Here is a 17,455-nt window from a genome sequence, read left to right on the forward strand (position 1 = left end):
GAGCTTACTTACTTTTCACAACAAAGACAGAAGGCTCATCCAACCCACTTAAACTAAAAAGGACTTATTTTACAACACCCCACCTGAATTTTTGTAAAAGAAAAAAAAGGAAATTCTGCGGGAGACACTCCATCTGCGCTGCACGTGCATCGGTTCGGCACGCCCCCCCGCCACCGTCGCCCTCCCCATCATCATCCTTCCAGATTCGCACTCGCGCACGCGGCCCACCACGCCCGCCCATCCACCACCTCTGACTACAGTCCACACCCATACCCAATCCGCCCTCCCTCCCCCCGGAACACTCGCTTTCCTCCACCAGTTTTCCACGCCCGCCCGCCCGCCCGCCCGCAGCCAAAACCCCACCAACACGCCCAGTCCAACTCCAAATTCGCCGCCGGCCGCCCGCCCGCAGCGACCGCGAGCCTCCCGCCCCGCCGGCTCCCCCTCCGGTACGTACGAGCTCCCTCCTCGCCGCTCCTCTTCCACCCCCGCAGATCCGCGCGGATCTCCTCCGCTTCCACCAAGCACCACGAGCTTCCCGCCCCACTTGCCGTGCGCTTGCGCTGATGGATAGTTGAGGTTCGGCAGCAGCATTTCGCACCGAATTGGCGTCCATGGCGGTTGGTGCCGGACTGCCGGGACGTTCGAAGCGGGCGGGGGGAAGGATTGGATCCCGGCGGCCGGCCATCATTGCTGGGTTGCTGGCCTTTACGTGCAGATGCAGTTTTTTGGTGGGTGTGGGTGCGGGTGCGGCTTTGTTGCCACTATAGGGAATTCGGGATCTGACCATGCGGACCCAGCGCACATTTATCGCTCGTGGAGTTCGGTTTGCTGCCCCTGCCCCGAGCATTTATCAGCGCCAGGCCGTCCTTGTGCCAGGGCAAGGGCGACAGGTGGGGAAATCTCCAGCGGCGTTCAGGCTGTCTCTGATGCTGCTCCATGCCCGGTCGATTTTCGTCGGATTTTCTCTGTCGGTGCTTGCTAGGACTGCTCCAGTTTATGCTTACAGTGTGCGCTGGCCTGTGATACTTCTGCTTTGCAGTCTGGTTAGGGATTCGGTCGTTGCCATGAATGCCCTGCTCAAGATTTGACCCTGACATGCTGAATTCCACCTGTATCAACCTGTCAGTTAAGTCTGTGTGTAAGCTTTGTGGTCGGGTCTTTCAGGTTCAGGATTTGTGTACTACTAACATAGTTTATCATTTGCCGTCACAAACAGCTGCATGCAAACATGCATTCTGGTTTCCCTGCAACTTCTAGACTTGTAGAGGCAGGCAGATGTTTGCCGTGATAGCTCTGTTGTGCAGTTTGGTTAGGGGTTCCATCGTTGCCATGAATGCCCTGTTCAAGGTTTCATGGCTCACATGCTGAAAACCATCCGTGTCAACCTATCAGTTAGGTCTGCCTGTAAGATTTATGGTTGGATCTTTCAGGATGTATTTGCCCACATAGTTTAAGGACTTCTTATCATTTGCCATCACCTACAGGGGCATACAAACATGCATTCTGGTTTCCCTGTGGCTTCTAGACTCGTAGATACTGACATTTGTTTAGGGTTGTCAGGTGTGGTATCACTGTTAACTCCAAATTGGATATGCTAATTTATCTACGAATTACTGCTAGTTGGGACCATCTTTTTGTGTTAACTTTCTCTTGGATTAATGCTTTATAGACTGACATATTACCCAACGTTACTGCATAAGGCATGTGTCAGGCCTTTAGTAGTCCCTTATTTTGGCTATTTTTCCTTAGTTTTTATTATACATTTCCATAGAGCAGCAAAATTATAGGTGCACTTTTTGCATAAATTATGCGAACCGCTAATTTGTATTATCAATTCAGCATGCTTATGTCTTGATCTCAATTAACACTGTGCAGATCTCATTTCTCCCATCGCAGGTGAAATTCTAGATGGCTCCTTTGGTGCTGGGAATGTGAATTTCAGAAAAGAATAACTGTTGACATTTTGGTACTGCATGATGAACGGTTCAGCTGGTTCCCCGGGGAATCATGTGAATGGAAAGCAAGTGCAAAGTGTTGACCCTCCCGGTCTTTCAAGTTTTAACAATGGACCAAGACACCGTCCGTTGAATGCATGGAGGCGCTGCCGTGGTGTATTGTGCTTGGTGATTATGCCGGTGACAGCATGCATGATGATGGTTTACCTAGCCCCTGTGACAACCTTCGTCGTACGGTTGTTCAGTGTGCATTACAGCAGAAAGTGGACGTGCTTTCTGTTTGGGATGTGGTTAGCCATGTTTCCCTTTCTGTTTGAGAAGATCAACAGGACAAGGTTTGTTTTCTCTGGTGAAAAGGTGCCCCCAAAAGAGTGTGTCTTGCTGTTTGCTAACCACAGAACTGAGGTAGATTGGATGTACCTGTGGGATCTTGCATTGAGGAAAGGCCGTTTGCAGTCTATCAAGTACATCCTCAAGAAAAGTTTGATGAAGTTGCCTATTTTCAACTGGGCATTTCACATTATTGAGTTTATTCCAGTAGAGCGGAATTGGGAGGTTGACGAACCACTAATCCGAAGAAGGCTTTCTCAACTGAAGTACCCCAAGGATCCCCTTTGGCTTGCAGTTTTTCCAGAAGGCACTGATTATACGTAAGAACTGTTCCCATACATTTTATTACTAAATGTTTCTATTTATCAGCTGCTTTATTTGGGCACACATTCCGGTCTGCTGAATATATTGTTGAATGTTCACCTTTCAGCATTCCATCGATCTAATTTTTTGGTTGGACAAATAATCCAGGATCCAGATTTCGCATTCTCTAAAATGAATTTAGATATTGGACGCACTTATTAATTGCTCGTTTACTCGCACAATAGCATTCTGCATCTAGATTTTCTATTTTCCTGTACTTGGTTCCTTTTTTCTCAATGTGGATGCTGATTTGTGCTAACGTCTCAGCGAGAAGAAATGCATCAAAAGTCAAGAGTATGCGGCAGAGCATGGTTTGCCTATTCTGAAAAATGTCCTCCTTCCCAAGATAAAGGGTTTCAATTGCTGCCTGCAAGAGCTGAGGAGTAACTTGGATGCTGGTAACCATCTGTCTCTGCCCTTCATAACTCTCCTTTGGAGTTTATCACCTCAATTCTTTGTTGTAGCATTTGTAAGGAATTTTCTGAATGTTAGGATCCTGGCAGCCATTTTCTGAGTGTTAGGGTTTTGCATTTATCAGACATTAGCACTTTACGCTGGACTGCTTTGGTCTGTTCAAATTATTATTAGTTAGACCATCCTGTCTTATTAGTTCTGAAACAACATCCCAAGTACGTCTAAGCCTGTGAATAGTTTCAAATCCAAATTAAAACCAGCCCAAACCACTCGACTTTCCTTCCAACAACCAATCCAATCCAATCCAAATATTGAAGTACAGAATCTAGACTGAACCAAGCCAAGTGTCTTTCCCATCCAAACCAATCCAAACCGTTCCACGCTTTTGGATTAAATCCGTAGTTTGAAACTGTTGACAAGCTGCTGCGTTGTTAGTATGAAGCTAATGGACAGAGGCATGGGTCAAAGAGAAGGACAGGGCTTAATGTCGCCGCCTCCGCCAAGTGGTTCAAAGAGAAGGAGAGGGTGGGGGGCGGGGGTGCGCTGCCGCTAGACCATGAGGCCGAGGGAGGGAAACGCGGCGGCCGGAACTCCAGTAGCAACGACAACCCGGCGATCCGCCGTTGAAGCGCTGGTCTCGTATGTCTTTTCTTTTAGAGACGCTGGTCTGTATGCAGTTCGTAGACTCTGATAGCCGATTTAGAGTACAAGATCGAAACGATTTTGAGACTGCTTGGTCTGTGTCCAAACCAATCCAATCCAGTCCAATAATTGTTGAAATCCAAACCAGACCAGATTACATTACGGCTCCAGACCATTTAAACCAATCCAAAACAACCCACTAGGAAAACCAAACTAAAGCTTAAGTTTGAGCCCAAACTATTCCCAGGCTTAAGTACATCTAATGCTCTAGGTATCCCAAAAGGTTGACTGTTGTTGATATTGCTAAAATCTCAGTGCAATTGTCTTGTACTGGCAGAGCTCAAACATAAGCCTGATGAATTCTGGGCAGTGTGACTTGCTTGAAATACCTACATAATGTAGTTGCCTATGAACAGCTTTCCAACATTTACTTTCAGTATTCCTTCTTACAGTCCCACTGACTTACAGCTTTCTGATCAATGCAGTTTACGACATCACGATCGCATACAAGCATCGGCTCCCGACGTTCATGGACAACGTGTACGGCATCGACCCCTCTGAGGTCCACGTCCACACCAAGATCATCCAGGTCTGTGACATACCAACAGCAGAGGACGAAGTATCCAGCTGGCTCACGGAGAGGTTCAGACTGAAGGACGAGCTCCTGTCTGATTTTTTGGCACAAGGCCACTTCCCCAATGAAGGAACCGAAGAAGACCTGTCCACGCTCAAGTGCGTCGCGAATTTCGTTGCGGTGATCGGCATGACGGCCTTCTTCATCTACCTGACCCTGTTCTCGTCCGTGTGGTTCAGGGTCTTCGCGGCGTGCAGCGCCTCTTTCCTCACGTTTGCCACGGTGTACTCTATACACGCTCCTCAGATCGTGTGTTTGCCGGAGGCCGGCGCCCACGCCAAGAAAGCTTGAGCTTGGTGTTGTAAGCTGGAGCTGGAAGCTGTGTATGTGTGTCCGCATGCGGTAGAAACATGTTTACTGCGTATACGCAGCCTGTGGTGTCATTCTTTTGTATGTGTGTATGGTGAGTGGCATCTACAGTTGGGGGTAGAACTTCTAACTCCACTCTTGACTCTTTTTTGGAGCAAAATACAAAGACTGCACTACAAAAGTGGGCGGAGCCAAAATTGGTCGCCACGTATCTTCGTCTATACTTGAAAGCAGCCATATCTTTGCTAAAGAATGCGCCACTCTATTACAGTTTATATTGTCGAAACTGAAACCACAATGAACAAAGCTATGCTTGAGGAATTCTTTCAGTTTCGCCGTTGCTAAGCAGACAGCCGAACGGTTAACATCAATCAGTGCTTTCTACCTACCCTTGTTTTAGAAGGAGCGAATCAGTTTTGAAAACAAATGGAGTTGATCCCCTTTTCAAACTGCTAGCTGACCGCTCCAAACAGCAGCTACGATTTCAGCCTATAGAGAGAGCAATCTGGTGGTGGAAGCACAACAAGCAGAGCAAACACATTGGTTGGTTGAATGTCTTGTGGGAAGAAGATAACTTATTGTTCTGAAGATAATGAATCTTATTCATAACAGCAAGGTCGTTGTAGTATAGTGGTAAGTATTCCCGCCTGTCACGCGGGTGACCCGGGTTCGATCCCCGGCAACGGCGCTTTTATTTTTGAATTTTACTTGTACATGATGCTCGATTACTGGACTATATACATCGAGGCCTACTTCCTTTTTATACTTGTACATGATGCTCGATTACTGGACTATATACATCGAGGCCTACTTCCTTTTTATACTTGTGTGTACGTAAAGCAATCAATGTCATCCTAGTTTGCAACATTTTTGGAAGGGTTGACAAAAAACAATCCTAGAACATTAGTCAAAGTTTAATACAAAAAATCCAGAATTTTTTGATTTTGCTGTTCATCCGACTTCATTTGACGGGAAGCAAAAATTTTAGGTTCAAAAGAATGTGGCTACGGCACTATCAGTTTGACACGATGGTCACGGAGACGTGGAGCAAGGCAAGTGCGAGAGTAGATGTGCTAGTGGCGATATGTGAGAAACTGGCGAGCGTCACGCGCGGCATGCGGCACTGGAGTCGCACGGTATTTCGCTTATTCGTCATCAAATAAAGTCGCTGAAGCATGATCTCGAGGAAGCTAATTAAAAGCGAGCGGATGTGTCCGGGTGCTCACTGGAGGTCCAGGATTTGGAGGGTCGGTTGCATGAAATCTATGAGAGATAAGAGGTGATGTATCGTCATTGGCTAAAGTGAGGAGACCAAAATACGTGGTATTTCCGGAACATGGCTTTTCATTATAAGTGTAAGAATATGGTACGTGCACTACTTAAACCGGACGAGTCTCGGTTCATTGTGGGCAACGAAATGAGAGATATCGTTGCCGATTTCTACAAACACGTGTTCACGTCGAAAGGATCGGCTGAAGCTGAGTGCATGCATACTGTGTAACTGATGGGATGGAGAGAAAAGTCATGGCGGCCGTGATTGATGAAGCGATTGAGGAAGCATTCGTTTCATATGGGCTGACAAAGGCGCTCGGACGGACATGCCATTGGTGCTCTTCTATCAATGACACCGGTCCTTGGTAAAGGAGGATGTGTGCCGTGTCGTGCGTGATTTTCTGCTGGGGGGTAGCAGCGCCGAATTATTTTAATGATATGGTTATTGTTTTGATCCCGTAGGGGTTTCATAATTGATGCCGCCATGACTAGGCAACCTACTGATGAGATGGACATCAGTTAAGCGAGCTTCATCACAAAAGTTTAAAGGCACAAAAGTACCAGCAAGAAAGGTTGATCCTACTTCAACAATGTGTCTATGTTTGCCATGAAAAACCCTTTTGTTGTTGGGCATGAGGACACGACACATGACAAGAAAATTCTATCTTTTGGAAAAAATATATTTATTTTTTCATACTCTCTACCCCAATCATATTGTAAGGAAATAATTATTGTAAAGTTTTCTTACAACAAGTTCTCGGAAGCTATGGAAGACTTGGAACACATCAGATTATTGTAATAAAATTTGGAACCAACATGATAACGTGAGAAACTTGGAACACATCAGATCGTTGTAATGAGAACATGGAAGCTATGGAAAACTTGGAATACATCAGATGGAAGCAATAATTATGAACTTAAATCCCACAACAACATGATAACATGAAGTTTGCATTAGATCACATTAACAAAAACAAGTTTATAAAGTCTTATACAAAATTGAACAACAAATGTCTCAAAGCAAATTGTTAACCACTTCAAAACAAAACTAACTTATTTTCTAGCACCATAATTAGACATATAAAACAACTTAACCTTCAAAGCATATACGTGGCATGTTCTTATATTTATTTGACATTTTTTATGGTTCTAAGACACGAGATGATGCACTAGCGTTGCTAGCAGTCACATTGATAGTAACTGATGAATTTGCTTTGGAAATTGTGCTCTTGTACTGATATCCATGGTCGATGTTCCAAGTCCTGGGTGTTGGGACTGTGTTAACTTTTCCTTAGCACTTGACTTCAACATATTATCTATACTCCTATATAGTATAGGAGTAGCAAGTCATATGAACCGTTGGATCTTCCTAATCGGACGGCTCAAATTAAATGGCTTGTGTTACCGGTATACGTGGCTGCATATGAACGGCTGGATATGTCAATCTAATGGCCTACATTGCAGGGATTCGCTGGGCCATTTCTGCTGCCAGTCTGCCACTCTCAGATGTAGTAGTACTTTCTAGGATGTGCATGTGACTCTCCTTGCGTTCTTTGTAGCCAAGCCACTATCCAGAAATTTCCATTTCCAGCAGACTCCGGTGATGCATGCAGGTGTAGAGTAGAGTGGCACGAGAAGTACTAGCAGTAGCAACTAGCAAGTACGCATCATGACGAGAGAGAGAGAGAGAGAGAGAGAAAGCATGTGATGGTGTAGCCTGGGTAAAGGCGCACAAGCTAAAACAGATTAAAAAAGTGGCAAACGGTGAAAATGTAATATATGTACATTTAAATAGCTTTTACTTTCTCTTATAAATTTATTTTAAAAATATTTGTTACCCTTGTTTTCTTAGTTTTTATCAATAATTCTGTGAAAAAACTCTGGTCTGCAAAACAGACAGAATTAATGTTTAAATTATTATTTTATTTCTAACGATAAATAACTTGCAAACAATACTCTCTCCATTGCTCAATCTAATATTTCCTCTGCCATAGTAAGTATCGCAGTTTTGAACTGAAGTTAAACTTAAACTTTATTAAGACAAATTTGAGGACGAACCTGGTATCCTTTTTCTTATGGTATTCTATATTGTGTAAATTCGGTATTACACATATATATTTAGTAAATCGTGCAAAGTTTTATAATTAATAATTAATTAGTTCAAATCATGATACTACTTAACTTCTTTTGTGAAATACTCCCTTTGTCCCAGAATATAAGAACGTTTTTGACACTATACTACTGTTAAAAACGTTCTTATATTTTGGGACGGAGGGAGTATGATACTACTTAAAATTACCCACATGTATGTGTGTTAATAACTATCTCTACACGTGCATGGCACGTGCCATTTACTAGTTTGATCTAGTATAAGACTACAAGGTGGTAGGTGATAGTTTAAAGTTTGCAATGATGTAAGTAAAGAGAAGGAAGTTAGAGCATCTACAGTCGGGCGCCTCAAACGATCTCTCATACGCCCGCAGACGCGCCCGGTCAGTGACCGGACAGGAGAGAGAAGGAAAACGTCATCCAACCGGACCCACCATATCATCCCTATACGTCTGGTCTGTCCGCGAACCCTCATATCCATCTCAAATATGGGGAGGATATGAGGGCTTGTGGACGTGCCCGGGCGCGCCAGTTCAGTCCGCCACGTTGGATATAGCCCCACCCGGACCACCTTTTCTCTTTCTTTAATCATTCTTTTATTTCTCTCTCTTCATCTCCACCAATCACATGCATGTGACTGGACATATGAGGAAGAAAATAAGAAGTGTGGCCGTGCAGACGGACAAAAAGGGGCTCAAAACAGACACGCCCAGTCACTAACCGGGCACGTCCGCGGGCGTTTGAGGGGACAAATTGGTGGTACGTGGCTGAAGATGCTCTTAATATAGTTGAAATTGTCGGTTAAAAAAAAGTTGAAACTGAAGATATATACTTAGAAATTGTGCACTTCTTCTGCGATGTTGGTTGGATATAACCTCTTCTTTGGTGATTCTAGGCATCTGCCTGAGTTATGGTGTGATCCTTGCACAAGTCCTACATAATGAGATCTCAATTGCCAAGTAATTATTGAGTGCAAAGAGGTGAAGAGTGCAAATGTACTTACAAGAACTTTCCCTACCTTTGAGGAGAAACTAATCGTGATTCGCCATGACTTGGACCATTACCTGAATGAAAACAAAAGGCTTAATTTGTTAACAAACAAGTTTTTATTGTGCCCATTTCCTTTGCATTCCTATACCTGATCATTGTACCAACTCAAGACATCCTTCTTCCTTTTGCTTTCTCATGGCTTTCCATCTTTCTCTCTTTTTCTTGGTCTACATAGAGCCTTCACATAGTTCCGTGCTACAAGTTTTAACCTAGTTCCCTGTTCTGCAAGTATTCCTCCACTTGGCATATATGTCCTTGTAAAATTCCTATGTTCATCCAAAGGTGACCAATTGCTTACTGCATTAAGAATGCCCTTTTGATGGTCTAAGATGAACACCCAATCAACCACATGGCCAACCTCAACATCTTTGAAAAAAATGACACAATTACTATTGGTTATTTGCATCTCTCCCTCATGGCACCCAACAACTCTCCATCTGTTACACCTTTTAAAAACCCAACTATCTAGCCCAATGAATTTTCTACAACTTGTCATGAAACATCTCTTCAATGCGTCAAAGCACAGGTAAAACCTCCGGAAAGTAGGCTTTTCTTCATAAGGTCCCAACTTAGCTAACACTATATTACTAGGATTAATTTCGAGCAACACCTCTTGATAATAATAAAATGCTAGAGTATTTCACCTTTGTTTCATAATACCATTTCCCATCACCATCTTATTAGCTTTGTTGATCTGATAAGTGTCGACAAATGCAAACGTTTCTTCCTGCATATGTGATTTGAAGTTCTCGATTTTCCATGTGGGGTTGGAGATTACCAACTTCTCATACTTTGTAACAATCCTCTTTTAAGTGACCAATTTGTTATCTTTTTTGGGCACGCATGCTTATCTTATAGTGAATCCAATCACAAACTACCCTGATTCTCACTTTTGCGCTCTTAATGAATCTAAGTAGTCTCTTCTATGAAATACCATATGAAATCATGGTTGGGACGAATTGTTGTTTGCAAGAGAACTTCATTCCTGTTGAGAACCAATGCACTTTTGTATTGCCTTTGAACCTGGGACATGTTGACTTCTTCAACATCATGTGCCTATCAATGTCTAGCTCATCAGTGGAGTCCTCAAAGTCATTATCTTCGTTATCCTCACTGTCACCCCAAAGGAAATGTGCTATCTATAAATATCGCATCAAACTGGAGCTTTCCTGCATTCATCTTCTTGTTGTACTCCTTCAATTTTTGATATTCACCATATCTTTATCTTTCACTGATTTGTCTTTATTACGCGGAAGAAAGTCCTCATCGAAATTGTCATATTCTTCATCAGATATGCGCACATCCTTGCCCTTGTCTTCATGCTTCTTCCTACATGAGCTCTTTGGAACTCCGAATAATGTGCTTAGTGCCATATTTGTATCATCTTTAAACATGTTCGCTAGGTTCAACAGTAAATGTACCTAACTCCTCTTCAAAGTAACTACCAACATGAGTAGTGTCATTTATAACAACAATATTTGGTTAGAACATCAACAGTCTCAACATAATCGACAACAACACATGCCTCAACAATACTGGCGGACATCAACCGACAAATGCTCATTCAACAACAATCTAACATCATCGCTGAAGACATTCCGATGATACAACACAGTACAATTTTACATCTTCTTGCCCAAGCTAATCATCCTTTACACGACCTTTAATCTCAGGAAGGGAAGCCAAGTCTCGGTCTACTTCTGAAACCGCCGCAGATCCACCAACATTAAGGAAGCGACCACCTTCCGACACAAACTTCTCTTTGAAATGAAAACAAATTTCAAGGCACTATTTTGGGTCCAATCTTGTCTATATCCTAGTACCACAAAACATACTTAGGGCACGGAACCGTACCAGGATCATGACTAAATGCGATGATGATGATAGAGACAAAGTCAAACCTTTAAATCATCGACATGTGTGTAGTACGGATGGTTTGTTGACCTTGGTTGCTCTCGGCCGGCACCACCGCCAGCTCCAAGAAAGCAATGCCGTGCATACCGGGCCTAGCCGCGCCGTCACCACGAAGTTGAAGCCACTCGGCTACCGCTTGTAGAGCTAGTGTTGTTAGGGTTTGGGATGGAATGCTGAAATTTCAGCCGGCACCGTTTTGGTCGGGTGCGGGCGCGCGCGTATACCATTTTGGCTGGGCGCATAGCATTATGTGAAATGTGTATGTGTTGATGAAACCGGTTTAACTATGCCGCGATAAGATCTAAACCCTGTTTTAGGAGTTATTAAAGGACGAAGATTTTTCATTGAAAAAAATGAGAGACGAAAGTCCCTGCTCTTGGAAAGAATTGAAAGGAAAGACAATAAATACGAGCTGCGCTGTACTGGTAATTAAGCACTTCTGCCATTTTGTTTTGGTTTTGGTTTCTTTCTATTTTCTCTTGCATTAATACTATCCGAATCCGACATGTGTTTCTTTCCTCCTTCGAGTCAAACTCACTTCCCGCTCTCTGGAATTCAGGCGAGTCCATAAAAGGCGAGGGGGAGAGCCACCATGGTCAATCCCCACCTCGCGCCGTCCGCCAGAAACCCGATCACGGTCCACGACGGTGCTGAGCGATCGATGGAGAGCGATGGCGAGGTCGAAGTGCCGCTCAAGATCGACGGGGACGTAGCGGCCGGGGCGCGCGCCGTTAGCGGGCCGCCGGTTCGCCGGGTGCTGTACGCACCAGAAGGGCGGTTCCTTGGGCCGGGACGGCGGATCGCCTACGCGGGGAACACGGTCGGCCTCCTGAGCGTCGCCGCCGTGGTGCCGCCGCCGGATGATCTACCGGCCGCTGATAGCCAAGGACAAGGAGGAGGTAAGCAGATCTTGGTGCTCTACCGCTACACCCATTTCTCGGCGGTCCCCGACGGCGTGGAGGTCTGCGGGAGCACGAAGCTGCACTATCTCCGGTTTGCCGTCCCGGCCGCCGCGTCGCCGGCGTGCTCGCTGCCGTGGGCCTGGTCGTCCCTGGCGCCGCTGATATACCCCTCCTGCCAGAGCAGCGACCTCCAGGCCCTTTGGCCCAGGTTGTTCTCCAGCGACGGTAGAAATGGCATCCCGCTGAAGGCCACGCGTGTCAAGCTGATCGCTGACGTCGGCATCCTCCGGCGTGAGGACTACACGCAGGAACGCATGCGTGGCGTGTCGACCGCGCTGCAGGACATGGCAGAGGAGCCATGGCCCGGGTACCATGTCGGCATGGAGTTGCGCCTGCCGGAGCCCGTGCACGTGCACTGCGCTTGCGCGGACGAAGCTGAGGCCGCCGACGGCGAGGACACGGACTGCGAGCGGCCGGCAAAGCGAGGGAAGTTCGTCGCAGAAAGGTGCCCCATCTGCTTCGAGCTGCTCAAGAGCGACATCGCCGTGTGGCCCGGGTGCCTCCGGCCCCACGTCTTCCATGGCGAGTGCCTCGTGCTCGCCCTCAAGGCGAGCGAGATGTGCCCTCTCTGCAGGCGCAGACTGTCGGCTCCGGATGAACAGGTCTAGGGAAGAACGTGCCTTCGTCCTGCTCCTGCATGCAACCTGAAGTCAGGAGCATTCTTTATCAGATTTATTCCAATTTTCTTTGAAGGACTGCATTCTTCAGATTCATAGATTATATATGCCGGCCGGTTCTGTTTTAAAACAGTTGTTTAGATTCATGAATTATTATGCCTGCTATGTAATGTTGTAAGAAATTCCTGGCTTTACTCAATGGAGAAATGCATGTTGAGATTTTTTTTACTTTTGTGAAGATGATGCAAGGAGCATTGCAGTTTAAGATTTACACTCAAGTATAAGAAGTAGCTCTGGATGAATAAGCGGCAGCTAGTTCAGCGGGCGAGCATCATGTTCCAAGCCTGTCAGTTTCACCTTAGTTTGCAACATTACATACACTGATGCACAACCGTGGGTAAATCTGCAGCCCTGGAAGCATACAAAGTAAGAATGTAAACATATACAGCCCTGTTAATCTATTACATGTGCCGTAAATCTGTATCAGCCAATCGTTACAAGACGCAAGTCGAGGTCTCACACCTAAGCTCCAGAACTCGTTGAAGAAATAACACTCGATATCCATGACTTAAGCCTCGATGTCTACAACTGTTAAGGTGATTTTCTTCCATACAACATGAACAACGTGCCCATCTTCCAAGCAAAACCTTAATCTCAATAGAAGGTGGTCCGTGGTGAAAAAGAAAAATGTGCTTGAAGCTTCGAAACCCAAATCATTCACATGACCTATGTTGGGTGCATCCCATCGTATGCAGAATGATACAACCTAACTTCATTCACGGATGATATATGGCCCGCTTGTATCAGGCTTAGCAATCATTCTAAACATGTGACCTGCCGTAAAAAATACTTGCCATGAACGTATGTCATTTATATCTGATTTTTCATTGTTCTCCCAACCTCATCTACAAGTTGTACTGTATGACATTTGGCATCATCTTGCCATGAATTTGTATTACTCATGTTAACTGATCTCCAAATAAGGTTGTGATAGTTTAGCTAATTTTGCTAGAATGAAAGGTAGAACCATGACTTGAATTGGATCTGGCCCGCCAATTACAGTTGAGCTAGAACTCCCTGATTGTAATAACTTCCTGGTTGAGTAATACAAGTTTTTCACTCGCAAAAAATAATAATCATGTCAGTGTCACCCTGGTTTGCAACATTACATACACTGAAACACAGAATGCACAACGGTGGCTATATTTGCAGTCCTGGCAACATACTAAGTACTAAGAATGTAAATATGTACAACCTTGCTCAAATCTAAGCTCCAAATTCACTTGAAGAAATATCACTCGATGTCCATGACTTCTGCCTTGATGAATGTAAGGTGATTTTCCTCCATACAGCTTGAAGAATGTGATTATTAGTTAGTTAATTATGGCCCATCTTCCAAGGAAAATCTCAATCTAAACCGAAGGTGGTCCATGGTGAAGAAGAACAATGTACTTGAAGCCTCGAAACCCAAATCATACACATGACCTTTGTTGGGTGCACCCCATCAGATGCAAAATGATACAATGACCTAACTTCATTCACGAATGATATATATGGCCTATATTAGCCCTAGCAATCATTCTAAACAAGTGACATACCGTATACTGCCATGAACGTATGTCATTTATAACTGATTTTCCAATGTTCTCCCAACCTCGTCTAGAAGTTCTAGTGTATGACATATGGTATCACCTCGGTTAGTTTAAATTTCATAAGGATTAGATATTAAATGGGCAATTTAAATCCATATTGTAGAAAGACTAGCATCCATGGTTTCTTACCAACTGATTAGCTGGGAGCCTAGGAAGTGCAACCAATCAACATGTTAGTACACTTCTACGATCGTTAGACATGGCCGCTTTATTTTTGACTAAAATGTAAGACATGACTACTTTACTTTGACTAAAATGTAAGGCATGCGAAAGTAAAGAGTAAGGTGCATTTTTCGTTGCCCAACTCCTAATACGGGCTTATTTACTCCTGAACGACCCCACGCGATGCCCCGCACCCCAACCCAAAACAGTATGCACACGCACCCCATCCAACCGAAACGATGTCACACTGAAATTGTGGCGACCCGACCCGAATGGATCAAGTCTACTGTGCTCGGGTGTCATCCCTGGATCAGTAATGCTGACACCACACAGTACATCGAAGGATTTATAGCAGAGTGGCAATCACACACTTATTACATCGTTGTCTCAAAGAGAACTTATTACAATAAATATGGCTTAAGGCCATCTAGTATCGATAACAGCGGAAGACTCGGAAGATAAATGGGTCCATCAACTCCAACGGCATCACTGAGTATAGAACCACGACCTAAAAGCACCTTACTCGTCGTCTGAAAAGTCTGCAACATGAGAAGTTGCAGCCCGAAAACGGGTCAGCACATGGAATATGCTGGCAATGTAACACATAGAGAGTAATGGAGTGAAACAGCTATACTACATGCATATATGGCTGGTGGAAAGCTCTATGGTTACAGTTTTGCGTAAAGCCAGTTTTTCCCCATTGCAAAGGAATAAATTTATTTAACTATCATGGTGGTTGTGAAACATCGAGAATGGTTGACAGCATTCCGATCCCAATTAAGTGAACAATTAAAACCCAACAACATTAATTAGAAGTAACATGTTGAGATTCACATGATTTTCAAGTACTAGATACTCAAGTTGTCCATAACCGGGGACACGGCTAATCATGATTAGTTTGTACACTCTGCAGAGGTTTGCGCACTTTTCCCCACATGACTCGATTGCCTCCGTTTGTTTTCTCGCACTACATGGTGTTTGAGAAGACGGATGATCGAGACATAGTCTTTCAGAAGCACTAGCACCTTACATGTGGGGCAGACCGTACCACCTACAACCCCTACATCTGCTAGTCCACCCCGTAAGAGTTCGCACAACTTAGTCAACTATGCCAGAGCCCATAGTAGCATGTGGCTGCACACGGAAGTTTCTAGCATGAATTATCTTATAATCCCTTTGAGCCTGGGTGGCGGTCCGAAAAAAACAGGCAAGTCCTGATAGACATCAGGTGCCTCAATCCACCCAGATGTGTGTTTAAGTTGCCACCTTAGATAAACCATTAAAATTATCAACTCACATCTGTCATGGATATCACTCACCTAATCCACGTCTACTAGCATAGCATGGCATAATAAGCAAACGTAGAAGTAACTCCCAAGGGTTTCATAATAATACAGGTAATAGGTACTACCTCATCTACTTCCCATCCCACAATTTAATTAGATCCTAATCATGCATTGTGAGAGGATTGATCTAATGCAATAAAACATGGGTTGTAGAAAAGGGTATGATCAAAGTGTTACTTGCCTTGCTGATGATCCGCGAGACCTAGGGTTTTGAAGTAACAAGCGGCGCAATCCGGGTGATCTAACGCAGACAAACAACAAGCATACAATAAGTACTCATCTAATGCACAGGTAAAACTCGAACAAGAGAACGAACCAGAAAGTTCAACTTAAGAACTCCGGTTGCAAAGAAAGAAAGAACCGAACAAAGAAACGGAAAACAAACGACGGAAGAAACAACTCGGTTCTAGCAAGTTGAAACTAGGTCAAATTTTACCAGGGCAAAAACTTGTTTAAGTTGATTAGAAGGAACGGCGGTTTCGAAACGAAACTCCAGGCGCTTGAATCACCTGATTCTGATAAACGAGCGAGAAGAAAGACTAGAACGAAGATCGGATCTGAGATCACGATCGCGGAATAAATCCGACGAAAAGAAAACGAAGAACGGTTAAACGAACGGGCGTCGTTAACCGGGAACAATCGGTGATCACGTTCGTTGCGACGAACGGTCCGAAAGAAGAACGAAAACTGATCTAGGGTTTTCGGAAAAGAAACCGAAAAGAAACGAAAAACCGATCTAGGGTTTCAGAAGAAAACCGAAACAAAAACCGGAAGAAAAAGAAAAGAAAAGAATCGGAGAGAAAACGGAACGGTTCTTTTAGGAAAAACCGGACCGTGGAAGAAAAAGAGAGGCGCGGCTACCTCGGGAGGTGGGCTCCGGGCGGCGGCGGCTAAGGGCGGCGGCGGCGGCTTAGGCGCGGGGCGGCGCGGCTAGAGGCGGCGGGGCTGGCGCACGGCTGCGGCTGCTGCTGCTTAGGAGGAGAGGGGCTTGGGGTTTTTGATGTGAGGAGAGGAGGGGTTTGGGGTGTATTTATATAGGTGGGGGGGATTACTTGGGGTAGGGGGCAAGCAAAAGAGGGAAAACAAAACAAGGAAAGGGGGGGGGGCTAACCGGCCTAAGTCCCGCTGGGACTCGGCCTCGAGTGACGGCGGCGGCCGCCTCGCCTGGCGCCTAGCGCCTGGCGCGCGTGCAGCTGGGGCTGGGGCCTGGCCGGCCGGCCTGCTGGCTGGGCCTTGGCCCAAGGCGCTGCGAAGATTTTTTTTTAAACGGTTACGCGCGCAGAAAAACAAAGAAAAGAAAACTAAACGAACTCCGAAAATCTAAAGTAAATTTTCCCCGACTCCTAAAAATGAGTCGAACAAAATGAACTTTTTTCCGGGCCTAAAATGCAATTTTCGAAAACACGCATTTTTCCCTATCCAAAATAAAATGCGAATAAACACCGGAAAACAAAATTTGATTTATCCATTAGATCTTCATTTTCCTAAATTTTGGGGAAGTCATATTATTCCCTCTCTCATTTTTGATATAGGAAAATAATTGAAGATGAAATATATAAATCAAATGATCCTCTTTTCAAAATTTGAGAAAACTCAAATATGAAAATAACGAAATCTCCAACTCTCTCCGAAGGTCCTTGAGTTGCGTGAAATTTCTAGGATCAATCAAAATGCAAGAAAATATGATATGCATGATGATCTAGTGTATAACATTCCAAATT

At 44.6% G+C, this 17,455-nt stretch overlaps 1 protein-coding gene and 1 non-coding gene across 4 annotated transcripts; both read left to right on the forward strand.

The window, feature by feature from the left end:
* Positions 1 to 297: 297 nt before the first annotated feature.
* LOC125523411 (putative 1-acyl-sn-glycerol-3-phosphate acyltransferase 5) lies at positions 298 to 4,871 on the forward strand. Of its 3 annotated transcripts, XM_048688464.2 has the most exons (5): positions 298 to 449; positions 1,900 to 2,608; positions 2,919 to 3,049; positions 4,193 to 4,439; positions 4,521 to 4,871. In XM_048688464.2, the coding sequence occupies exons 2-5, from the start codon at positions 1,977 to 1,979 to the stop codon at positions 4,630 to 4,632; spliced, it is 1,122 nt and encodes a 373-aa protein (XP_048544421.1). In that variant the 5' UTR covers positions 298 to 449; positions 1,900 to 1,976; the 3' UTR covers positions 4,633 to 4,871. The 3 variants fall into 3 exon arrangements, with proteins under 3 accessions (XP_048544421.1, XP_048544404.1, XP_048544412.1); XM_048688447.2 differs by having other exon boundaries at positions 4,193 to 4,871; XM_048688455.2 differs by having other exon boundaries at positions 310 to 449; positions 1,879 to 2,608; positions 4,193 to 4,871.
* Positions 4,872 to 5,266: 395 nt separating this feature from the next.
* On the forward strand, positions 5,267 to 5,338 carry TRNAD-GUC (transfer RNA aspartic acid (anticodon GUC)). The gene has a single exon. It is a non-coding gene; the product is annotated as a tRNA-Asp (tRNA).
* The last annotated feature ends 12,117 nt before the right edge of the window (positions 5,339 to 17,455 follow it).

The sequence above is a fragment of the Triticum urartu genome, chromosome 1A (assembly GCF_056163025.1).
Source record: "Triticum urartu cultivar PI428250 chromosome 1A, HENAU_Tu73, whole genome shotgun sequence".
Classification (NCBI taxonomy): Eukaryota; Viridiplantae; Streptophyta; class Magnoliopsida; order Poales; family Poaceae; genus Triticum; species Triticum urartu.

Coding starts and splice junctions, on each gene's coding strand:
- LOC125523411 (XM_048688447.2), top strand. CDS start 1,977: ATGATGAACGGTTCAGCTGGTTCCCCGGGGAATCATGTGAATGGAAAG. Junction 2,609..2,918: donor CCAGAAGGCACTGATTATAC/GTAAGAACTGTT, acceptor CTAACGTCTCAG/CGAGAAGAAATGCATCAAAA. Junction 3,050..4,192: donor GAGGAGTAACTTGGATGCTG/GTAACCATCTGT, acceptor TGATCAATGCAG/TTTACGACATCACGATCGCA.